Raw genomic sequence first — 25,716 nt, 5'->3', positions numbered from 1 at the left:
CCCGTAAGGTCTGCAAGCTCATTCTAGAGGGAGACAGTCAGAGAAGGGCATTTTATCTTCATGCTGTCTCACTTTAAAGGTTTTTTCCTCCCCATAGAAGCAGAGATGTTAGCATATCTTTAAGTAAAGAAAAGAGGGGAGTGTAAGGGACAGGATGGGAAGCCAGGATAAATCTTTACAGACTGTTCAATATTTTACATAAACACAGCGCTCCAGCAGCAACCACATTTCCACAGATGTGCCACTCATGAGCATGGTTAATAGCTCTGCACACAACGAGGACGGAAGTGTGGCTGGGAACGCAGGGAAGAGATACTAATGAGAAGCAAAATCAGACGACTCAAGAAAACCTCCATCAAACCAATCCAAGTCTCTGTGGGCACACAAGGGGCAGGGGTCGCTTCCTGCCCTTGTGGTTTCCCCCCTACCACTTGCAAACCAAGAGGGCATCTCCAGTTAGACTTACTGTAGGGACTCTGTCAGTGTCTCCCTCGCGAGAGGGATCCATGTTCCAGACCATCTTGCCAGTTATCCAGCCCCCAGGTGTCACACCCCATGCCCAGAAGGAAGGTATCACAAGTACAGATGAGAGAGACAGATGACAGCCAAACAATGGGTCTGCCACACACGGAGCAGACTGCACCATTCCTAAAGCATTGGGCTGCACTTAAGTGCTCACGAGGACTGCCCTGGTGATCCAGGGGTGAAGAGTCTGCCTGTCAATGAAGGGGTCACAGGTTTGATCTCTGGGACGGGAAGATTCCACGTGCCACAGAGCAACTCAGCCCATGCACCACAGCTGCTAAGCCTGTGCTCCACAACTACTGCGCCCTCAAGACACAACCACTGAAGCCTCGAGCCTGTGCTCCTCAACAAGGGAAGCCACCACAGTGAGAAGCCCATGCACCGCAACGAAGAATAGCCCCCACTTGCCGCAACCAGAGAAAGCCCCACGCAGCAACGAAGACCCCAGCACAGGCCAAAATAAAGTGCTAATGACATTTTAAGGAGGCAAAGAGGTAGCAGCCTGAGCGGATCCATGGGAAATTGATCCTGATGTCATGCTTAGACAGAAGGGTTATTCTCTCACCTCCCAGCCCTCAGTTGAAAAATCTGGGTAGAAAGACATATTTTTCTTTAATACAGCCACCATGACAGTTAGAAAGTGATTCTTCAAGGTGGAAACAGGCCAGGAAGGAACAAAAGCCACCCCGCGCCAGAAGACACACGATAATGTCTCCTTAAGTCACCTCCCCATTTGGAGAGTAACTGATGGGGGATCCCTCCGGCATCAGGCCAAAGTCCCGACAACCACTTGTGAAAGATGAAGTGGGCCCTGAAAAAGGGTTAATAAGAAATCACTTGCCATCAGCTCCCTAAAAAGCAATAAGAACCAAAAAAAACAGGTGGAGTTAGGAGAAAAGCTTCAGTCCCACTTTGCAAAGCCAATTTATTTTCAGTCATTTTTTATTTCATTTATTACCTAAAGGATAATGCACAGATTTTCAAGACCTGGTTAAAAAAAGAAACCTATTGCATAACTGTAAGAGGCCTGGCAGCTATTGTTGTCATGAACAAACTGGACATCTCATCTCAGAGAAACGGATTCAGAGGTCTGGGGCCTAGGTATTCTTTCAGGGTGTCCAATGAGCCAGCTACCCAGGCAGAAAGGACAGGAGATTCCTAGAGGTCAGTTTGAATCTAAACAAGTGATACGTGGGGAGGGGAAGTCACCTGTGAACCGAGGATGGATGTGGGGCAGGAGTCACTCAACTGTAGTCTCTGGTTCTCTTTTCCTTCAAGAGAACAACAGAATCTGGTATCCACTCTTAGAGGCACTGAGCAGACACTGACCAAACCACCCACACAGAGGGTGGAGGAACCATGTAAATTTCCAGGTTGCAAGACCAATGGACACAACCTCCAGGCTACTCTAAGGAAGAATAAGGCAGAGGTCTCCATTCTCCCTGGGGATTCTCAGGTGGTTCACTGGTCAAGAATCTGCCTCCCAAGGCAGGAGACACAGGAGGTGCGAGCTTGATCCCTGGGTTAGGAAGATCCCCCGGAAGAGGAAATGGCAACCCATGGGAAAATTCCATGGACAGAGGAGCCTGGCGGGCTACAGTTCATGAGGTTTCAAAAGAGCTAGACGTGACTGAGCACGCATACACACGTGCTTCTCTCAAGCACTAAAACAGAAACACTGCACTGCAGAAGTGGAGAGGGCTAGTCTATTTCCCTCCCTCACTACCATTGAGGAAACTGGGTCTCAGAGAGTTCATGACTTGTCCAGGGCCACACACAGGGCTGAAATTAAGATCTACTGCTTCTTCAGCCAATGGCCACTGTGCCCGAGGCCACTCAAAACACTGTCCACAGACCAGTAGCATCAACAGCACCTGGAAATTAGTTAGAAACAGCCCTGAGCCCACCCAAAGCTTGTGAATCAGAATTCACTGTTCCCAAGACCCCTCAGCTGAAAAATACACACATTAGAGTTTGAGAAGCATCATCCTACCCAGCCCTGACCCTGTGTGAAGATGGGGCAACTTCTCAGCAGGCACTCTGTTCACCATGGCAACTGACCAACTCAACTCCCACTGGCCCTCCTGCTCTGCACTGGTCTTTGAAATGTTTTTATGCGGACACAGCTCACTGCCTCTGAAAACAGACCTCTTCCTGGCAATAAGTAGACTGCCCAGTATCAATAGCACTAGGTGTCACCTAATTAAAGCCAGAGGTCTGTCCATATCACGGTCCCATCACCTTGTCTTCTTATATAAACAGCATTTTACTTCTCTGATAACAGTCACTACACACCATATTGTTCCATCTCCTCTTAATTTATTGCAGTTCATTATCCTAAGAAGAAATAGACTCAATCCCCCATTCCCAAACCCCAGCAAGCTTTCTCTTTCTGCTCTTAAATGTATAGGATGCTCACTCTCGATGAAGAAAACATTTAACTTCCCTTTAGGGTTGGTCCAGCATTTGGTCTCAAGTCTCCACTGTTTGGGAAATGAAATGTTTCTATATCCATAATGCCTTAAAAAGGTACTTGTCGGAACATTCATTCATTACATAAGAGGTTGGTCTGCTCCCCATTCCCTCGACTCATATGCTAAGCCTTTCATATGCTAAGAAAGGACCAAGTCCACCTTCTGCATCTCGGGTGAGAGGAGTGGGACGCTGTGGTCTTTGTGGTCAGGGGCCAGATGAAAGAGTGACACTTCCACAGGCCACATGCCTGGGAGCAGTTCTTGAAAAGAAATGGCCTGTTTCCATGTCAAAAAGAGCACGAGGCAATATTAATTAACAAGGCCTCCTAGCCCTGGCAGGGGACTCTTCACAGCCTTGGTCCTGAGCCACTTGCGGGACTCCTCATCCTTTGATTTTCAACCCTGACTGTACCCTTGCCTTTGACATGTTTCCTCCTCTGGACAAGAAGCCCAGGCTTTTAAGGGCACTCAATTCCTCCCTCTCACTGTGCTGTCTTTGGCTGCCCCCAAACTGTGTCCTTGGAACCAGCCCAGTCCCAAGGACACAGTTCCTAAGCCTAGCCAGGGCAGACATCCTACTGCTCCAGGTGGCTCTGGCTCAAGACCAGAACTAGTATATTTGCTTATAGAAGACTGGTGTGAGTTGTAGTAACTGCTCCATCATGCCTCGGTCTTTGGGATCCCACGGACTGTAGCCCAGCGGGTTCCTCTGTCCATGGAATTCTCCAGGCAAGAATACTGGGGTGGGTAGCCTTCCCCTTCTCCAGGGGAATCTTCCCATCCCAGGGATCAAACCCGGGTCTCCTGCATTGCAGGTGGATTCTTTACAGTCTAAGCCACCGGGGAAGCCCAGAGCACAGCTAGTAGAAAGACCTTGCACCACTCTCAAGATTCTAGAGACACATCCCTCATACATATACCGAACCAGGCAACAGACGGTAAGTGCCAAAAATAATCTCGTGTGACAAGTGCTGGCAGAGGCCAGAGATGAGAGAGTCTTGAAGACTGAAGGATTTGCTGATGCCAGTAAGGTCAGACTTACACGGGGCTGTAAAGAGAGGGTAGGGCTAGGACTGGCAGAAAAGTGAGGCGGACTGGGTTCGCTCTTTCAGAAGTTTCCTGCAGAGGGTGGAAGCCTTCTTGGGTGTCTTCAGGCACAGTAGCTGTCAGCAATCTCTCCTGGGAGAGGAAGACACGCAAAGGGACAGAATAGAAGGGAACCAGCTATTCAGGAAAGGGGGTGTCCCTCTGCATCTCAGAGGTGTGGGCTTCTTGGGCCCCTGGATCTATTCAGTGCTGAAGCCCAGAGTGGCCTTAATCAGTGGAAGGCATGCCCCATCTGAGAATCTTGGCTGGCAGGCCTGCATTGAAAGACCCCCTCCAGTCCCTTCCAAGAACCTCAGGTGCCAAGCAGGCACGCTGTCTAAACCCTCGGCACATCCTCATCTCAGAATGCACCAGATTTCAAAGCAATGAGCAGAGCTGAAACACCACCATCCACACACACTGTGCATTCCACAATCCGGGTTTGTTTGTGTGTTTTTTTTTGTGGAACTATCATTATTGCTGTATTTCCTGCCAACATTTTCTATAGTGAGTATGAGCTTCCACTTTGTGACTTTATTTTACATCTCTATTGATTGGGTATACTCTGAAATAGGATAAAAAAACAGAGCAAGACCCCAAAGTCTCTGGACCAAGGCAGCTGGATCCTGGGGCAAGGGAAACAGAAGAAACGTCCTTAAGGCCTCCATGCGGCCAAAATATCTTGGATGCCCCTTGACCACCATGCAGATCAGGTGTATATGGTGTTACATTTCCACTTACACTATTTACTAGGATTCCTGCTACACTGCTCCAAGGAAGGAGGATTATTATCATTATTATTATCATCTGCATTTATAATGCTGTAGCTCCAGGCCCAGAGAAGCCAAGTGATTTCCCTTATCCCATCCAGTCACTTAGTGGTAGAACCAAACCTAGAATACAGATTTTTTTTCACATGTCAGCCCTGGGTACTCTCTCCCAAGCTGACTTAGGAACCCAAAGAAAGTAAAATAAGAGAAAAAGGGAGAAAGGGAGAGGGGGGACCTCACATTTAATACTCCCTTTCATTCCAAAGAGCAATAATTTAGATGTGAATGAATTTTCTGTTATGAATTACATCTTTTAGGAAAATATGTCAATACTGAAGAAAGACACAAGAGACAGTATAACATGGGGGTAAATGTTCAGAAGAAGGATGGGGTGGTAAGTACTGTACCACAACTTTCATCATTCAAAACACCAATCATTGAGAAAGTATCAGAAATAAACAGCAAGGCAGGCAAGAATCCAAATTCTACCCTAGAGAATTCAGGTACAAAAGCTTATACTTGAAAAAAAAATCCCCTCAGATTTTCATTTGGTTATTTACTCTTATTTTTTACTCATTTATTCTTGCTTTGCACACCCTATTAACCATCTTGATTATTTCAGTTCCTGTAAAAAATCAATTTAAAAATAAAATTAGAAAGTGACAGGGCTCCTACCAGTTTGCTTATGGTAGGAACAGCTGATATGCAGACAATGAAGAAGAAAGCCACACACGACTAAAAAAAAAAATAAGCTAAAAAACTAGTAAAGAATACACAAACACAGACATATGGTAGAAAAAGCCCTATACTCAACACAGCAATAATCACACTCATCATTACGCCCTGAGTCTTTACGGAAAAGCTAAACCGTGATTGCTATCCTGTAACAATTTTAAGAAAATGAGAAAGCATTCATTTTGGAAAGATAATTGGCAGATTAGCTCAGAGTAAAAATGGTCTGAGGTGTATAAAGGGATAAAATCTGAAAAATTCTCTTGGCAAGAACGTCTGTCTCAAAATGGGGATCTTTTAGCAGCATCTAAAGAGGAGTGGTTCTCAAACTTGAGCGTGATGAGAATCACCTGGAGGACTTGGTGAGCTCAGTGGATTGCTCGTCTCATTTAAGCTTTACAACAATCCTGCACTATCATCATTCCCATATTCCACCGGGGGTGCACCACATTTCAGAGGCTAACTAACCTGTCCAAGGTCATACACCAGAAACTGCTGATTCCACGGCTTGGACTGGTGCCTCTAACAACTTTCCAGATGATACTGATGGTCCACGGATCAGTTGAAGAAGTACTGCTTTAGAGACTAACCAGGGAATATAGCCATAACAGAAAGAAGAGGACCTATAACAGATACAAGAACAAGTGAATGGGAAAGGCCAGATTCTCTTTCATGAGCTGCCCAAAAGGACAGCCACTTCTGTGTACTCCTGAGACTCTGGACCCAGAGGGGGCCAGTGGTGAAGCTGGGGTGCTGAATTCCAAACCATTACATAATGCAAGGTAATTCTTTCCTTACCCAAGCTTTGGAGCCAGGGTCTTTAGAGAAGCCCCAGTGGGTCTCAAACCTGTCAACCCTAAAGGAAATCAACCCCAAATATTCACTGGAAGGGCTGATGCTGAAGCTAAAGTTCTAATATTTTAGCGACCTGATGTGAAGAGCCAACTCACTGAAGAAGACCCTGATGCTGGTGAAGATTGAAGGCAAAAGGAGAAGCGGGTGGCAGAGGGTGAGACGGTTGGATGGCATCACTGACTCAATGGACATAAATTTGAGTAAACCCCAGTAGACAGTGGAGGACAGGGGAGCCAGGAGAGCTGTAATCCATGGGGTTGCAAAGAGCTGGACACAACTGAGCGACTGAATAACAACAGGTCTCACTCCCTCTTCAAGCTTCTCATCTAAGGCTCTTCCTGGGAGAAAATGTCCCAGGGCATGGAGGGGATATCTAGGCCCTTCTCTAACATTAGGGGTATGGGCTTTAATTGCCCAGGAGAGAGCTGCCAACCAGTGTTGTCAGGGACATAGCCCCCCGGGAGCCTATCAAATCCTGAAACACAGAATGTGTTGTCACTGGTAAATGACACGCATGAAACTGGATTTGCCATTTGCTCAAAAGCTTTCAGTGAAACTGTTTGTCAAAGATGGAAGGTAAAAGCAGAGGCTGGAGGGCGGCTGGCTCAACTTCCTCCGGCTTCTTCAGGGCCTGAGCACAGGTCACACGGCTTACTCAAGTGGGCTGGGGACAGTCACCACCCTAGCACAGAGCCGAGGCCAAGGACTGCAGACTAAGCAAAGGAAAATGGGTGCTGTAAGATAGTTACTTACATATGAGCACATCCTATCGGTCAGGCACAGCTGAGGGTTTTACCTCTATCATCCTGGTTCATTTCCACAATAACTCTGCATGACTGCTATCCACACAGGTAAAGTAACTTGCCCAGGTCACACGTTCCCAAAGCCTTACCCCACCTGGTCTATGCTGCAGAGCTCCTGGGGCCCCTTCCTCCTGCCTGGCTATTCCTTCTGAGTCTCCTTTGCTGGACCCCCATCCTCTCCCTGATTTCTAATCCAGGTTGAACAAACCTGCCTGTATAAAGACAGTAAATTCTCTTGGCTTGGCGGGCTGTAAGCCTTTGTCACAACTATTCCACTCCACCACTGTAGCTCAAAAGAGGCCTTAAGACAAAGAAAGGCAAAGAGCTGTGTTCCAATAAAACTTTATTTACTCAAAGCAAAAACAATCCAGTTGCTGTCTACCATCTCCTCCTCTAAACAACAGGTCCCCAAGCCTTCCTCTGGATCAGCCTTTCAACCTCTTGATTATCCACAGTCAAGTCTGTGTCCCCATTAAATTTCAGGCCCCTAAGTGGCATGTTTATGCTAATGACTCCCAAATTCTGAACTCCAGACTTCTCCCTAAACTCATTATCTTCTGTATCCAACTACCTATTTCATTTTTCTCCTTGGGTATCTCAGACTGAAACTCAACAAGTCCAAAACGGAATCCCTAACTTCCACCCTCCTCCCAAATCTGCTTCTCTCTCCGCTCTTCCCACCTCAGTGAGTATTAATTCATCCCTCCAGGGGCTCAGGCCAAATATTTAATACCTTGATGTTTTTGGTATCAAGTTTGCCCCTCTCTCAATAAACCTTGTCAGGCTTACCTTCAAAATCCAGCTGGAATCAGACCTCTTCTCCCACCTGTTTCACCACTAACACTGTGGTCCAAACCACAATCATCACTGACCTACATACACTCAACATACAGATAGCCCACATACATGAAACATGATCTGCTTCTCTGAGAAGGATGGTGGTTCAGTGATTAGGAGGGGGCTCTGGAGCCAGACGGCATGGATTAGAACCATGACTTTATTAATAATAGTAGAGAGACCTGAGATAGCTCACTTCACCCTTTTGGGGCTCAGTTTCCTCAATAAGGAGATTGAAATGTTACTGGCTTCAACTAGGTCACTGAATTGCCTGAGTAAATAAATATGAAAGGTTCCAGAACAGTGCCTGGCACATGAGAAATTGTCAATCAATGATAATTGCATATATGGACACATATAGCTGATTCACTTCATTGTACAACAGAAGCTAACACAATATTGTAAAGCAACTATACCCCAATTTAAAAAAAAAAAAAAACAGGAAAAACTGGTAACTGTGTTATTTGAGGCAAACAGTGTGCTATGCTTAGAAGGATCCATGGTCCACTCGCTGCAATCTCCCAGCCCCAGAGGAGTCCAAAGCCCACAGTGTGGGAACCTCTGCCCTACAGTGCTGACTTGCAACAAGCGAAGGGGCAACTTTGAAAGCCCCCTGGGAGATGCGATCATTCACCACCAGCATCTTGGTCCAGGAGAGTTTTCAAAGCAGTGTTCACTCACTACAGATACACTCAGAACCAACTCTATCTCGTTCCTAGTGTCTGTAAGCCGAGCTCATTAAGAACCACTTCTATTATACCAAGACACAGGTAGCTGTACTCTGAGTGTTCTTAGACATTAGAAAGAGATTGCCTGTTTGTAAAAGAGGTTACCTGCTTGTAACCAATAAAAACTTCACTAGTACCTTTAATAAATTGAGAGTTTAAGATTCCACTTCAGGGGGAATTGGAATACTTAAGGGTATTGGGATTTTTCATTATAAATAATGTTTCATTATTAATATGTGATCTTTATTCAAAGGAAATGTAAAAAGAAGAAAATAATTATAGCCTTCCCTCCTCCATCCCACACACTATTAAAATTTTGGTGAGCTTCAGGAGGAGTAAATCTTAACTCCATATTCTGGCTTGTCATCTTTCTGAGAACACCAGAGCTCTGGATCGATAAGGGAACTGACCTCCCAAGCTTTGGTCTCCCTGGTGACCCTGGCTGGGCCCCAGAGACAACAGGAAGGGAAAGTAGTTTCCCTGTGTGGATGCTTGTATCCCTGAGGCCCCATTCAGAAGTTCCTTGCAGGACGGTAAACAGTGGGATTTACACATTCCCAGCCTATTGCACATGTTAAGGCAAAGCGGGGTGGTATGCGTGTATGCAGACACGTCTGTGTATACCTGGACAATTTCTAGAAGGGACTTCATGAAGTTGATGACGGTTGTTACTTCAACAGAAGAGAACTGAAATTTTCCTTGCATTGCGTTTACTTTTAAAAATTTATTTAACAAATATTTATATAGCACTTCCTAGATCATCTGTTAATATTATAGCATGCCTATGTATTATTCTCTGGATAATAAGCATCTAAAAAGAGATACTGACTGGTGATAAGATAGAGAATCAGCACAGGTGCTTCTCACGCATCAAAGCAGTAATAAGAAGGGGGCTGCAATGTCGGGATGGGCACACCATGAAACTACAGATGTGCCCTAAAATGCAGCGTGAGCTGGCCAGCAGCTGCTCAAGGCCTCCCAAGTTCCCTAAACTCCAGGTCTCCAAAATCCTGAAAGTCGGGAAATCTTGAAGCGTCTCACTCCAGCCCTTCAGATGGGAACAGCCACGGGGTCATCCCACGAATGCCCTGAACTATACCTCGCTGCCAGGGAGCCACCTGTTTCTTTTACTCCAGCCTTACAGAAAACAGACCTAAGAACATTCAGCAGGATGCTGTGGCAGTTAATAAACATTTGAAGGAGGACAGATACTGGATCAAAGAAAATTACAAAAGGACCTTCATGAAGAGATACAGATGCTGAGCCCTTTGGAGCCCCTACCAGGGTTGGTCCTAGGATGGGCTGAGCTCAGGTGTGAGCAAAGTATAAATTGCAACAGGTATGTGTACATGTCAAGGTAACTCCTGCTCTTTCTCTTCAGCTCCTCCTGCTCTGGAGTAACTAGGCTCCCAGTAAGCCATCATGTGGGGGTACACGGCTAGCCAGCTGTACAATCTCAGAGCCCAGTTGTGCACAGTGAAATCAATACAACATCAGAGAGCAGAAGGAATGGTTTAAAAAAAAAAAAAAAAAAAGGTCCCTGTCCGAGAGAAGAAAACAAATGCTCAAGCAAGAAAAGTATTAAAAGAATATTAAAAGACAGAAGAGTCTTTTTATACAGCTGTAGAGGAAGTTAAGAGCCTATGAGATTGAATATTATTCAATTGAATATTACCATAGTTTTTCATAAGAAGAAACAGGCATACAGAGGTGAAATAAGCAGCTAGGGTTTGACTTGGAAGAACTTGTTGACAAATGCCCACTGTTATCATTCAAATACCTTCTCAAGCCCCATGCTAGTGATTTTCCAGCCAGAGCTACAACTTACAGTGCAAGCAAGACTTGAGCAAAACAACTCAGGTGAGCTTCTGTGTACCTCCCTTGGCCTCATTAGCAGGATCTTCTAGAGGATTGAGATAATGGAGCAAGACACTGGGGGCCACCGTGCTGACCTTGATTGAGCAGGGTGACGTGTCCACAGCTGTTCCTTCCTCTCACTGGCCTGTGCCCCAGCTTATTTCCTTGCCCTTTGCCCCATCATTTCCTGTTTTACTCCATCCCTCCCCACACATGTCTTAATCACACACTGATGAGAACCCAGGTGGATCTCACTGTGGTCTTAAATACTTTCTAAGAGTTCAATCTGAGTTTGAACCCAGGCTGGAAACGAAGCTACTGACTTTCTTAGCAAGAGAAGTGGACATGTACTTCACCCTAAGGGACATATTAACTGAACCGATTTTATCAAAATATACTCAGTTCTAGTAGCATGCTTGTTTGGCTCTAACTGAGCATTTTCCATCCAGAAGCAGCCAACAGCTGTGTGAGGGTAACTCCAAGATATTCTTAAGTAAAGCACATGAGTAGCTGGAGCCCAGGAGCAGGTGTGGGGGGGTACATGTGGGGTTGGGGGCTAACAGTGACAGCAGTATGATGCCTGAGTCCTAGCATAAACAAGCAGGGGTCACTGGAGTCCATCTAGGCATAGAATGACTAGACCCTCTGCCGGGGTCCAGCCCAGGTGGATCCAGGGAATTCGAAGGGTGGACGGCGTTGGTGTGGAAAGACTTGTTTATTTATTAATGTAAGATTAGATTAAGAAACTATAGTGTAGTAAGAAGATTAAGTGGAGGAAGAGGGCTGAATAGCTTGGTTTACGCGGAAGGCCAATAAAATTCCAGACAAAGAATTTGCACCATCTACGTTGGGCCACTGGCGCCCACTTGAATATCTAAGGGTGCCTCGCCTTAAGCTCCCTTTCGTGCGGGTCTTAACAGCCAGGGCAAGTAAGTAGACCTGGCGAGCCTCCGCGCTCCAGGTGGAGATTCAGCCTGAAGTTAAAGTAAAGAGCAGAGAGAAGGAAAGGGAGAGAAGAAGAAAGAGAGAGAAAGACATGGGGGAGCCAGAGTCCCAAGAAACCAGGCCGAGAAACTGGTCCGAGAAGCTGGCCCCATCCTTTATTGATCAGAAGGCCTTTTATACTTTTGATAAAACATGGAGATCAATGGGTAACACAAAATTATGTAGCGTTCGCAGCTCAGACTCTTTCTATACATCATTTTGTATACAAAAGGTCTCAGGTGATTTACATTATCTTCTGGCCAAGAGGCTTGTTAACACTTTTTGGCTCTCTTCCTTAATGAAAGTTAATTTTGTTTCCCCTGAAGTGTTTTTCTTTAATCTGCATCTCCTTAAAGCATTAAAGTTACATCTCTATAGAACAAAGGTGCAGTGGGTTATAACAAAGAAGGTACTTAACTCAAAGATCTAATGTTGCTAATACCAGGTCTACTACTTGTTTTTCTATATACCAACTATATCTAAAAATAAAGGATATGAAAATTTGGCAGCAAGCATTGATTCAACAAATGAAACTTTTAATCAGTCCTATTTTAAAGATTTTGACTCCTCGGAAGCTCCTACATTCCTAGGATGTTTTAAGCTTCCTGTGCCTCCTGCGGTCAGGAGGCCTCAAACAATCACACTCGCAGCTGTACGAGTCCTGCAGGCAGGCTAGAAAGCCATCAGAGGGTTTTTTAGATTGAAACACTCTTTCAAATGCAGAAGACTAAAGCCCTGAATTGACTTTTTCCAGAAAATGTCAGAAGAGTAGAAAAGCAGAGCACAAAAGCCGGCAGATTTTTATTGGGGTACATGCTTAGGAATTTCCAGAGGGGTCCCTTAAGTCTGAGCACGCCTTGCGTATGTCAGCTTCCTTCCTCATGACCTTGTCACGGGCGGGATTCCTCACACTGGCTCCCAGCAACCCTCACTGACTGGCTGAAGCCTGCATCTGAATCCCGTAACAGGCTTGCAAAAACTCAGCTTCCAGGGCAGTTGTTCTCTGCAAGCCAACTGGCACAAAGCAAAACAAACACCACGGAAGCACTAGGAAAGAGAACCTATAGATGCTTATTTTTCAGAGGCTTGGATTCTTCCTCCTGTTGCTTGGTGAAGCAGCCTCAGATCCCAGTCTCTTTGTCCCCACTGGTTGGTGTCCATTTCTGAGTATGTGCACCCTCTGTGATCTAAGAAGCCTTACAGAAAGCTCTAAGTGGGTAAAAGGTGTTAGTTAATTCAGCAACAGTAACATGCTTCCAGGCCCCAAATGCCTCAATTTAACATCTGGCTTTGACTCAGACAATACATTCAAAATACAAATATCTCCTGGGTATTCTCTAGGTTAAGAGCTCTTCAAAGTATGTCTCTCTCTTCAGCACTACAGTAATACTGGAGCCAATCCTTACTCTCCAGAGGAATAAAGCTTTCTTTTTATTTTTGGATATCTTAGAGCTTGGATAAAAGGGAAATAAGACAAAGGGCAAGCAAAACCAAATCAAAGATTCATCTCTAAGCAGACTAACCCACCATTTCCATGGACAGAAGCACATGCCCTGGTCTCCTAACCAACCTCCAGGTCTTCAGAATCGCTCTAGTGAAAGTAAGTTCCGGGGGGAAAAAAAAACAACACTGTATCACAGTCACCCCACCTCAGTTGGTTCACAGCAAGAAATTTAATCAATCTAAACAACTGAGATGTCCCTTAAAAGCTTATCTGATTCTACTCTAAATCTGCAAAGCTTACCTTTTGTATATACTAAATAATTAATATTGCCACATACCTCCGATAAATTATGTGTTCAGAATTCAAGATACATCTGCTTGGGAACCTTAATATGATTTAACAGATAAAATCCACTATTTACCTGAATCACCTGTCAAATTTTGAACCCAGGATAAGTTATGCCCCCAGACATATGTCTACGCACCCAACATTCACATAGCTGGTTTAGATGACTCAATCACTTAAAAATATTCCTAATTTCTCTATGAACCCACAGAAAGCAAAGCACTCTTGCAAAACCAAACCAAACCAAACCACCAATGCTGCTTGGAACCAAACAATCAAACAAAAAGACAGCTGGGCCCCAGAGTTCGTGTTGTGGTGTCATCTCAAGGGAGTGTTAAACCAGGAATCAGCAGAACTGGGCTGCAGTCAGCTTGCTAGTATTTACCTATAGAATAGGAGGCAAGTCATTTAACTCCTATGACTTTCAGTTGCTGTACACATGTTAGTTTTTTTTTTTTAATTCACCATAATTCCTCTACATGCAGATATACTAAAATACTAACAACCTTTTCTCCAGGCAAGTTTTTATCTGCGTCCATGTCTTCATCCACACACATCCCATATAAGTAACTATCTTCTTGGAACAATATTGTATTTAAAAAAAAAAAAAGACTGAATTCTTAGCTTTTTTCTGGCCCCCCAAAATTTGGAGATTCTGGGAATAAAGAGAAGTAACAATTACCCTGCTACTGGTGTAGGTGGCAGAGACATGCAGTAAACGCCTGCTGACTCAGAACAGCTGGAAAAGAGCTCTTACGGATCACTGAACATTCCAGAGAGGTGAGATGTGGTCGGAACATGTACAAGGTCAAGTGGGCAGAAGACCGAATGAAAGGGATGTGTGGACCAGAGCCTGGGGCAGCTCTGGAGTCACTCTGCAGGGAAAGAATCAGCCCAAAGAGAAAAACGCGCAGGACCGAGAGGGAGGTCAATCACAACAGCCAAGGTGGAGAGTCATAAACCACCCCCAGAGTCAGCAAGAGTCAAGAGAACTGGAAAACCGTGAAGTCTCATACAGTTAGTGGAGCTGGTTCAGACTTCCCAGAGAGCAATTTGGAAATATCTATCACATGCTTTAAAAATAAGGATGCCGTGTGACCCCACAGGGCAAGTTGCCAATGTGGCCCCTGTTTTTCACCCCGTCCTGAATGCACACCTTGGCTGTATAATTCTGCGGTCCCCTCCAACTGTTTTGCCCCTTGATGCTGGGCTCAGTCACATAATTTACTCTGTGATGTTCGTAAATGTGATCTAAGCAGAAACTTGGAAAATATGTGGAAGAACAAGCTTGCTATGCCTCTGCCAATGACATGGGAACACATTCGGGCCAGCCTGCCAGAGAATGGGAAGCAATGGAATAGAGTCAAGTTCCCCCGGGCACTGGGTCCCAGACAGTCTCGATCAGCCAACAGCCAGCCAACTGATACCCAGGTAAGGAGCCACCCAACCAAGATCAGCAGAGCCAGCGAGTGGACCCCTAGTTGTTCCCAATCTTGTGAATAATGCTCATCATTTGTGCCACAGAAGCCCTGCTTTGCAGGATTACTCTAGCAATAGATAACTATTACTTCCATCAGCTGCACATCTAAAAATCTGTCAAAAATAAACATACATACTCATACATATGTACAAAGGCCTGGCTACATATATGCTCATCATGACACTGTTTATACTATCAAAAATATAGAAACCATTTACATGACAACTAAAGGGACTAGTTACTCATATCATGCTACGTCTGTATAATGCAATACCACCCAGTCACGCTGCAGAAGAGCAGTTCCTAAGATGAAAAAGAATATTTACTCGGTGCTAAGTCAATCAGCAAACTGTACAGAATGATCTTGTATCTATAAATATATATAATTATGAAAAAAAAGGCTGATGCATAAACACCAAAATATTAGTATTTTGTCTGGGCGGTGTGCTTATGGGAGATTTTTAGATTTCTGATTTAGCCGATATGCCTTTTCTTCAGTAAACTTGTATCTTTCAAAATACTTTTAAAAGTACTGCTGAAAATTAAAAAGCAAGACCTCAGCAGAAAAGGCCATTGGTATTGTTCCTGGAAATGTGAGTGACGAATGGAGATGATAAATCTGGACCGACACCAATCAGGAGCCAAGGCCACCAAGAGGGGAGGGCACCGGAAGAGACGAATGCTAGCAGGAAAGGTCTGAACAGGGCGAGAGCTGCTCTTTCACCTGACTCTCTCCATTTCCTCCTTTTAAATCTGGAATGGGGAGAAAAAGGACAGCTGCATTATTAATGCATTAATTATGATAATATTCTGTGCGCGACTAATACATGTCAAACCATCCTCATACCAAATTGAAAACTGACATTTTTACTTCATGAATATTGCTCCGTCAGTGACATTTATTGTACGTTCCCAATCTTGCAACAGTGAATGTCAGGTCAACTATCAAGCAGTTGCTTTCCTTCCATTTTATTTCCTATTTTAAAGCCGTAAGCTGTCACTGTTAATTGGGATGCAAAGTCAGATTGCACCCAGAGAATCTGAGGCCACCGGCTGCCTGAACATCTTTCTTTGGTCCCGGGGAAACAACACTACATCAAGGCTGCCCATTTATCCGTGTCCTCTTCTTTATCCTACTTAAGTTTTAAATTATCACCACCACCCTGCATTGCCCTGTCTCTACTTTTTGTTTTATTTTTCTTCAGAACACTCATGATCACCCAGAATGTGGTCTATTTACCTACTTGTTGACTGCCTATCACCCCCTATTAAGGGCAGGAATTTCCGTTTTGTTGTTGTCCAGTCGCTTAGTTGTGTCTGACTCTTTGCAGCCCCACGGCTGCAGCACACCAGGCTCCCCTGTCCTTCACCATCTCCCAGGGCTTGATCAAACTCATGTCCACTGAGTCGGTGATGCCATCCAACCATCTTGTCTTTTTCTTTTATCTACTGCTATATTACCAACACCTAGAATAATCTTTAATATACTAGTGAAAGTCACTCAATCTTGTCCGACTGTTTGAGACCACATCTCACACGCTAGTAAAGTAATGCTCAAAATTCTCCAAGCCAGGCTTCAGCAATACGTGAACCGAGAACTTCCGGATGTTCAAGCTGGTTGTAGAAAAGGCAGAGGAACCAGAGATCAAATTGCCAACATCTGCTGGATCATCGAAAAAGCAAGAGAGTTCCAGAAAAACATTTATTTCTGCTTTATTGACTATGCCAAAGCCTTTGACTGTGGATCACAATAAACTGTGGAAAATTCTGAGAGAGATGGGAATACCAGACCACCTGACCTGCCTCTTGAGAAACCTATATGCAGGTCAGGAAGCAACAGTTAGAACTGGACATGGAACAACAGACTGGTTCCAAATAGGAAAAGGAGTACATCAAGGCTGTATATTGTCACCCTGCTTATTTCACTTCTATGCAGAGTACATCATGAGACATGCTGGGCTGGAAGAAGCACAAGCTGGAATCAAGACTGCTGTGAGAAATACCAATAACCTTAGACATGCAGATGATACCACCCTTATGGAAGAAAGTGAAGAGGAATTAAAAGCCTCTTGATGAAAGTGAAAGAGAAGAGTGAAAAAGTTGGCTTAAAGCTCAACATTCAGAAAACAGAGATCATGGCATCCGGTCCCATCACTTCATGGGAAATAGATGGGGAAACACTGGAAACAGTGTCAGACTTTATTTTGGGGGGCTCCAAAATCACTGCAGATGGTGATTGCAGCCATGAAATTAAAAGATGCTTACTCCTCGGAAGGAAAGTTATGACCAACCTAGATAACATATTCAAAAGCAGAGACATTACTTTGCCAACAAACGTCCATCTAGTCAAGGCTATGGTTTTTCCTGTGGTCATATATGGATGTGAGAGTTGGACTGTGAAGAAGGCAGAGCACCAAAGTATTGATGCTTTTAAACTATGGTGTTGGAGAAGACTCTTGAGAGTCCCTTGGACTGCAAGGAGATCCAACCAGTCCATTCTGAAGGACATCAGCCCTGGGTATTCTTTGGAAGGAATGATGCTAAAGCTGAAACTCCAATACTTCGGCCACCTCATGCGAAGAGTTGACTCACTGGAAAAAACTCTGAAGCTGGGAGGGATTGGGGGCATGAGGAGAAGGGGACGACAGTGGATGAGATGGCTGGATGGCATCACCAACTCGATGGACTGAGTTTGAGTGAACTCCGGGAACTGGTGATGTACAGGAAGGCCTGGCGTGCTGCGATTCATGGGGTCGCAGAGAGTCAGACATGACTGAATGACTGAACTGAACTGAGACTGTACACTCCATGGAATTCTCCAGGCCAGAATACTGGAGTGGGCAGCCTTTCCCTTCTCCAGGGGATCTCCCCAACCCAGGGATTGAACCCAGGTCTTCCACATTGCAGGTGGATTCTTTACCAGCTGAGCCACAAGACAGGCCCAAGAATACTGGAGTGGGTAGCCTCTCCCTTCTCCAGCAATCTTCACAACTCAGGAATCGAGCCAGAGTCTCCTGCATTACAGTGGATTCTTTACCAACTGAGCTGTGTTTGGTAAATGCTGAATGCAAGAATCACTTCGCATAAATGGACTTCTCAGAATCCTCAGAGGTGAAGTGTTCCAGCCAAACAGTTTATTCCCTTTAAACCATATGATTTTCTGAATCCCAAGTTCTTAGTGACCTACAGAATGACCCATTACAAAACAGACTTTTCAAAAAGCTGCATCATTCAAGCACTCATTTTTCATCTCCTGTTTCATATTTACTCTTAAAAACCCTCAACTGCACTCCCCTGCTGCGCCGTGTGTCTATTGTATCACTAACCCATAATCATTCATTGCTCACCAACTCTCAGCTGCCAGGATTCCTGGAAATTTTCACCAGCCTCCATCTACATAGTTCCTAAAAATGATAATCAATAAGCATTTATTCATAACTCACACTGTTTTCATCACATCACACATCACTAGGGAGGAACAAAGGGGGAACAACATAGGCTCTGATGGCAGATACGTAAACTATAGTTGGAAAAAGAAAACTCTGAATGTGATGTCATCTGCAACTGTGGCTGTAACTTCAAACTTGCTATGCCGCAAAATGAGCTTACTATGTATCTGCCAAACTTCTTTCCTAGCATTTTCTCGTGCAAATGGCATGTGGCTAGCAATATTAACTGATAAAAGCATGTCATTATTATTTAGTAAGTGACAGTTTATAAATGGTTACAGTGATTATAACCACAGCAATCACACAAAAAGAGAACTCATGATTTTTTACCAGTACGGAAATCAAAAGCTTTAGTATTTTGTATGTTTACGAAATAAAGACGATGTGTGTATATCCATGCATGTAAAGGTTCAATGAATAAAGCACAACAGTTACTAAGCCCCTATGGCTAAAGGAATTGAGAAGCAAACAGGAAGGGAGAAGCAACAGATGGGCCATGAGATGCCTAGCACTGCACCAGAAGTTACTGAAGACACAGAAAAAGCAGACATTCCCTGCTGTCCCTTCCCCAGGTCTGGGAAGCCACATGACGTCATTTCTACTATTTCAAGAAAAAGTATTCTTCCTCTCAAAGAGAGATCAGAGTTTTAAAAAATGAATCTTTCAGTTCAGTTCAGTCACTCAGTCATATTCAATTCTTTGTGACCCCATGGACTGCAGCATGCCAGGCTTCCCTGTCCTTCACCAACTTGCGGAGCTCACTCAAACTCATGTCCATTGAGTCAGTGATGCCATTGAACCATCTCATCCTCTGCTGCCCCCTTTTCCTCCCACATTCAATCTTTCCCAGCATCAGGGTCTTTTCAAATGAGTCCATTCTTCGTATCAGGTGGCCAAAGTATTGGAGCTTCAGTTTTAGCATTAGTCCTTCCAATGAATATTCAGGACGGATCTCCTTTAGGATGGACTGGTTGGATCTCCTCGAAGTCCAAGGGGCTCTCAAGAGTCTTGTCCAACAACACAGTTCAATAGCATCAATTCTTCGGCGCTCAGATTTCTAGTTGTTTATTATAAAGAACCTTCCTTTATACTAAAAAATCTCTTTCCTACATTTTGGAGCTAAAATGTCCCTTTCTTTTATGACAGAGTGGCAATAATAGCTGATAAAACTTTTTTTTAAAAAAAAGATCCTTAGTTTGACAGTACCATGTTGGTCATCATGATTATATATATTTTTCTAAGATTTATTTTGATGTGGGCCATTTTTAAAGTCTTTATTGAATCTGTTACAATATTGCTTCTGTCTTATGTCTTGGTTTTTTGGCCACGAGGCACGTGGGATCTTAGCTTCCCAACCAGGGATCAAACCTGCACCCCCTGCATTGGAAGGTGAAGTCTTAACCACTGAACCACCAGAGAAGTTCCGGTTTTACAATGTGATTGTCAAACTCAAAAGTCAGACCATCACCACTCTCGGCTTCCTTCCACCGCCAGCAGTGGTATCATGGCCACAGGGAAAGGCTGATGTATCCTCTGTCTCAGGATATATGGGTATGGATGTACCTGTCGCCAAGTCCTGACACATTACATCATTACACATAGAGGCAGAAATTAATATCAGCTAAAGAGCAAACAGGCCTTCAGGGAGATTAAAAGTCTCCACGATCTGAAATAACCATTTGAAGCTCCTGGACTGGTCTGATCCAAGGGGAGGTTTGGTTTCAGATCTAGATGCAGAGGACAGCCCATCGGGACACTAGGAACCGAACATACCAGAGACGGCCCCGTGTAGCCAGCCCAGGCCGGGGCATGCGACACACTAGAGGGGAGCAGCCTCGCTAAACAAGGCTCCCTGGTGGCCATGAGAAGCCAGGTAGCTGTCAGACGAGTGTCACTTGGACACACCAAAGAGCAAGTGCAAGAGAAGGTGGGGGCGGTGAGCCTGGCACCGAGAAGACAGAACGAGAGAAGCCACAGAGGCAAGCAGCGCAGTCAGGCAGCCTAGCATCGTGTCCGGAGAAACACCAGACGTGAACTGCAATTCCGTTCTCCACCCAGCTTGGTTCACGTTTTACACCACCAGCACTGACTCTTGAACAAAAAGCCCCAGAGAGGCAGGCAGGAGCTAGGTACATCAAGAGCCGGCCCCTGGAGCTACCCGTCGGCTCTTCCAAAGAGCGGAGAAGACAGCGGTGGCAGCTTCTCCATGCACTCACATGGGGAGGAGCGAATGCACAGCTCTGGCAGGGCACGTATCCATTTAGTTGTGGAACATCTGACTGTGAACCCTTCAACACACAGAGGCGAGGCGTGGTAATTCAGGGAGGTGACTTGTAAGTGAGAGGCAAGAAGAGAGAAGGTTTATAAAAGCTCCAATGAACCACCAGGTTTATACAGACCCCAAGAGAAGTCTGTATAAATTTCTAGTACAGACTCCACTCGGGGTTCATCTGGGCCCTCAGAGAAACCTCAAGACCAACACGTGCACGCTCTCCATGTTGCACCATCATATCTGTTTGTGTAAGCTCATGTGACTTTTCTTCTATACACCCACCCCTTTTTAACATCAAAATCAAAAGAATGGGGGCACGAGGGGGAGGCCCGGGCCTCGGGGAGAGACTCGGAGCGCGCAGCGACCCCGACGTCCGACGGCGCCGCCGCTCCAGGGCTGTGGCCCCGGGCCCGGCCCCGCAGGGCCGCGTCGCATCGGATCCGCAGGGCCCCGCGCGTTAGTGCAGGCCGTTCGGGGCCCTGTCCCGGACCCCCGCTTCTTCTCCCGGAGAGACGCCACCTTGAGGGGCTGGGCGTCAGGGCGCCGGGACCCGCTCTGCAGGCCTGCCGTCGCCGGCTCTGCGACCTTGGGCGGGGCCTCGGTTCCCACGTCTGACGCTGAGTGCTTGAGCTTGCCAAGGTCAGCGGCCCCTCCTGGTCGGATGCCCTTGCGATTCCTCCACGTCCTGCAGCCCCTGGACGGGAAAGCGGCTGGGCGGGCTGGGTGCTGACCGCAATGTCTACCCCCACCCCCAAACCCAGGAACTAGGAGGCCCGCTGGAGATCTCTTCCAGGGCGCAGGGCTGAGATGGACCCCCTCAGGGCCCAGCAGCTGGCCGCAGAGCTGGAGGTAGAGATGACGGCCGACATGTACAACAGAATGACCAGCGCCTGCCACCGGAAGTGCGTGCCTCCCCACTACAAGGAAGCAGAGCTGTCCAAGGGCGAGTCCCTGTCCCTGGACCACTGCGTCTCCAAGTACCTGGACATCCACGAGCAGATGGGCAAGAAGCTGACAAAGCTGTCTATGCAGGATGAGGAGCTGATGAAGAGGGCGCAGCAGAGTTCTGGGCCTGTGTGAGGTGCGGCGGCACACCCTGAGGTGCACCCCACCCTCCACCCGTCTACTGAAAGTGCCCCGCGTTGGGCATCTGTGAAGACTGCCCAGCCTGGACTCCTGGAGAGTCTCCAGGAGCTGGAGTATGATGGAGCCCTTTCCCAGGCGGGCCCTGTGACTGTGTGTGTATATATATATAATATATTAAAACAAATTTGTTGACCAAAAAAAAAAAAAAAAAAAAAGAAATGGTATCTGGTAAATAACTGTTGATGTCTAATATCCAGTAAATGCTCGATGTTTGTTGAACTAAAAAGATTTGAAATGGAGATGACCACAGCTAAGCGGTATTCCAAACATAACCCTGTTCAATAACCTTTTATCTCATTTTCTCACTCACTCGGCAGTATCTATCTTGACAACAAAATGACTACTTTCCCCAAAAGGCAACTAATGCTGCACACAACACTGAAAATTCATTTTTATCTTTCGAGTTCGAAGATAAAATCAGGCCTCCAATCATCAGATTTGGTCAAATTTGCCTCTTAAACGTTTCTTTCTCTCTCTCCTCTCATCTCACCTCCATCCCCACTTTCTCAGGTGACTGCCTCCTCATTTGTCTCCTCGCCTGGTCACGTGTCCTCCCAATCCATGTTCCAGATGGTGGTCAGTTATTTTTAAAATGACTTGTGATATGACACTATACTGCTCTAAAAACCATCACTGGCTCAGCATCCTTTACTAGGTGAAGTGGAAACGGACTTGATGAAGGAACTTGAGAACCATACATGGAAGATGACCAGAGGTGCCAGGAGGCTGCAACAGCAGCAAGGGTGATGTCCTAGGAACAGCCTGATGGGGTCCCACTTACCACTGGACCACTGCCATGGGCCACTGCCCCCGCCCTGGGCATCACCAGCATGAGTTCTTCCTCCCATCCACTGAGCCTGGCTCACAGGGTTCTCTTGAGGCTGGGGAAAGCGAAACTAGCCTCTGGGGGCTTCAGCAGAAGAATGAGGGCCCATCTGCCTTTCAGCAAACTGCTCAAGCATAGAAAGGGAGCTCAGCTACTAGGCAGCCTCAAAAAAAAAAAAAAAAATCACAAGTGCATACCTTCATAAAATCCTAAGCTCCTCTTTGCTAACCTCTGTCTGCGGAAGTGGTAGGCATGACAAGGATGAACTCTCCTGCAGCTCTGTTCCATCAACACAGCTCTTGACCACACACAGAGGAATGAAGACCCCCCCCCCCGACTCTCTCTGCCAGAGCTCTGTAAGACGGAAGACTGGCCAGGCACCGCTGGAAGACTGCCTGGCCACCCAGAGTTGCATAACGGACTTCAATTTAGTACTAGAACCTAGAACCAGAATTAACCTGACAGAATTTCCTGTATTTCCTAGCTGAGCTTCACACTGAACCAAAAAAGCTCTAAAGCTTGAAAAAATAAATAAAAGGACAAATGGTTAGAATGGCTGCAAGAAAAACCATGCCGCCTCATACAGCATCCAGTCTGTGCCAGGAATTCTACACTGGTAGGTAACATTTCATGCTAACAAACACTGTTTTGGACCACAAGTTCGTAGCCCTCCAAAATTCCCATTTTTGAAATCCCAAACCACAACATGCTAAAAGCAGGAGGTAGGGCCCTTGGAAGGTAATGAAGTCATGACAGTGAGCCCTCAGGAACGGGGTTAATGCCTCCATAAGAAACACGAGAGGAGTTGATTTTCCTGTCAGCCATATGAGGATACCTAATCTGCAAGCACCTTGATGTGGGACTTCCCAGACTCCAGACACGTGAGAAACAGCTGTTTCCTGTCTAAGTCACCGCGTCAATGGTACAGTCTGGAGGAACTAAGACAGACCTTTGAACGCAGATACTATGCCCACTGTGAGAGGAGGAGCTGGAGCCTGGGCCCCAGTCCTCCAGGACAGAGCTACCACAAGCGTGGTCCCTGGACGTCAGCATCTCCAGAGAAACTGTTAGAAGTACAAGGTCACAGACTCCACCTCAGACCGGCTGAATCAGAATCTCAGAGCGAGCGGAGAAGCAACCTGTAATTTAACCAGCTGTGCCTGTGCTTCTGACTTCCACTAAAGTGTGAGGCCCACACCTCCACAGCAGTGTTTGCAGAAGCGTGGCACGATTTCCCTTGAGGGTATGACACATTTGCCACATGGATGAACTTTTTAAAACTGTAACTGCGATGTAACCATTTTAATATGGATTGGTTTAAAAAAAAAAAAAAGCTCACACATTAAACCCATGATTTCATAGACATACTGCTTAAGGAGATGTCAAATCTCCTTAAGGCAAATAAGAGCATCAGTATACAGAAAACCAACACAGTGGCAGAAAGTTACAGTAAGATCACTGAACCTGATAAATAAATTACTAAAGTCTAGGATACACTTCATAGCTCCAGTCCCAGCTGTAAATTAGCACTGAGAACAGGACCCACTATCCTTTCGAAAATCTCTTCTACGTGATGCCCAAACTTAACTTTAGAACCTTTGTCCATGGCTTTCAACACAAATTAAAATTAAGAGAGAGGAGTTTGTGCTTCTATCTCATCTGATAGGGTAATAGCCTAGAAACCCTGAAAGACACAGCGAGCAGGAATGACTCTACAGGAGTGGACAGGAGCTCAGACTTGGGAAGCTGCAGGGAACAAAGTCTGCCATCTACCCCGATTACCAGTCCCAGTCTTATCGGCCTCCCATCTCTGGACACTGTTGGCAAAAGGACCCGCAGGCTGGCAAGGTGAAAACGCAAAGGGGCAGTCAGAGCTGACATCATCATTTTTTCTCTACTACGACTAATAATGCTTACTTACTATTATTATTATTCATAATAAAGCCATTTAAACCCCACTCAATAAGAGGTTTAACAAGCCCATTAAGAATAGGAAAGCTATTTCCTGCCTGGCACTGTTTACGCACATCACTAGGAGACACTTGCTGGCAGGGGAGCCCCATTAACTCTAACCAGGAGTCTTGGCAACAGCTCATGGAAGGAAAAATAAATCCCTCAAGTAGAATTACTGTGCGGTCAGTGAGGTCATAGCTCCTGTCTGGCAGCGCTGTACTCTAGCTTGAAGTCCCAGCAATGCACCAGGCTCACTCTATAGTTATGCTGGAGACAGGAATCCACCTGGCTCTATACCTTCTGAAGCCAACTGGCCACAGCCTGACAGCAAAGCCCACTCTGGGGCCAGCCTGAGAAATGACAAAGGCCGTTCATCACCACCTCTCCTGCGCACTCTTTCCCCACTATGGATTGTGTTTTCTGCTTCTCTCTGGTTCTTCCTACTCTTCTTCTGCTTCTTTGACACTCAGAACCCTTACTCTCTGAGGGATCCTTTTGAGCCAAGAGGCCATCTCTAGACCCCTCCTACTACAGCCCCCTGAAGACCATTTTCCTCCATCACCTTCCTTGAAGAAAGGATCGGGTCCAGCTAATTCAGTAAGCAAAGTGACTGATGGTGTTTAGGGGCCACCCACAGTGGGAAACCCAAGATCACAAGGTCTGACTCAAGAAGAAGCCAGGAATCACCATTCCCAGGAATGCACCTCTCGAACAGGGAACTCAAAGGAATCCCTGAGAGTTGCATTCCAAAGCCCAGTGCCCAGCTGAGACTCCTCGGGAAACATTTTGGTGCAAGGACCTTTCTGACTGGTTCTGCCCTCCCCTCAAGGATAATCACAAAGTAACCACAGACTGGACTTGGTCAGCCTGGAGGCTGGTTTTCCTCATCCAGCTCAGCACTTCCCACCCCAGTGACGCTTTCTTTCCAGCAGAGGGCAGCAGCTGTCAGAGGCTGGAGCGACTGAGTGTGCAGCCATCTCAGGAGCAGGTCTGCTAAAAACTGGGAGGAAACAGAAGCAGGGGAGGAGGCAGGCTGGGGGCGGGAGGAAGCGCGGAGCGCCAGTCACCCCATCACTCCGCCATGCGCTCGCATTTCTGGGGGAGGCTGGTTTTCCAGCCAATGCTCCCCACAACCCAGTGCTTTCTGGTG

The 25,716-nt window shown here is 46.0% G+C and overlaps 2 protein-coding genes across 16 annotated transcripts in view; one reads left to right on the top strand and one right to left on the bottom strand.

Annotated features, from left to right (window-relative positions):
• Window positions 1-25,716, bottom strand: part of NRXN3 (neurexin 3) — a 1,842,793-nt gene that overhangs the window by 1,393,792 nt on the left and 423,285 nt on the right. The window lies entirely within an intron of this gene.
• Window positions 21,403-21,749, top strand: LOC114115653 (mitochondrial import inner membrane translocase subunit Tim10-like). Its single transcript, XM_042252807.2, has one exon. It carries the CDS (start codon window positions 21,449-21,451, stop codon window positions 21,719-21,721), a length of 273 nt encoding a protein of 90 aa, XP_042108741.1. The 5' UTR covers window positions 21,403-21,448; the 3' UTR covers window positions 21,722-21,749.

This window comes from Ovis aries, chromosome 7, assembly GCF_016772045.2.
Source record: "Ovis aries strain OAR_USU_Benz2616 breed Rambouillet chromosome 7, ARS-UI_Ramb_v3.0, whole genome shotgun sequence".
NCBI classification, from domain to species: domain Eukaryota; kingdom Metazoa; phylum Chordata; class Mammalia; order Artiodactyla; family Bovidae; genus Ovis; species Ovis aries.
This window is presented reverse-complemented; position numbering and strand designations above follow the sequence as displayed.

Bases quoted from the DNA above. Each gene is read 5' to 3' on its own strand.
- LOC114115653 (XM_042252807.2), top strand. From the start codon at position 21,449: ATGGACCCCCTCAGGGCCCAGCAGCTGGCCGCAGAGCTGGAGGTAGAG.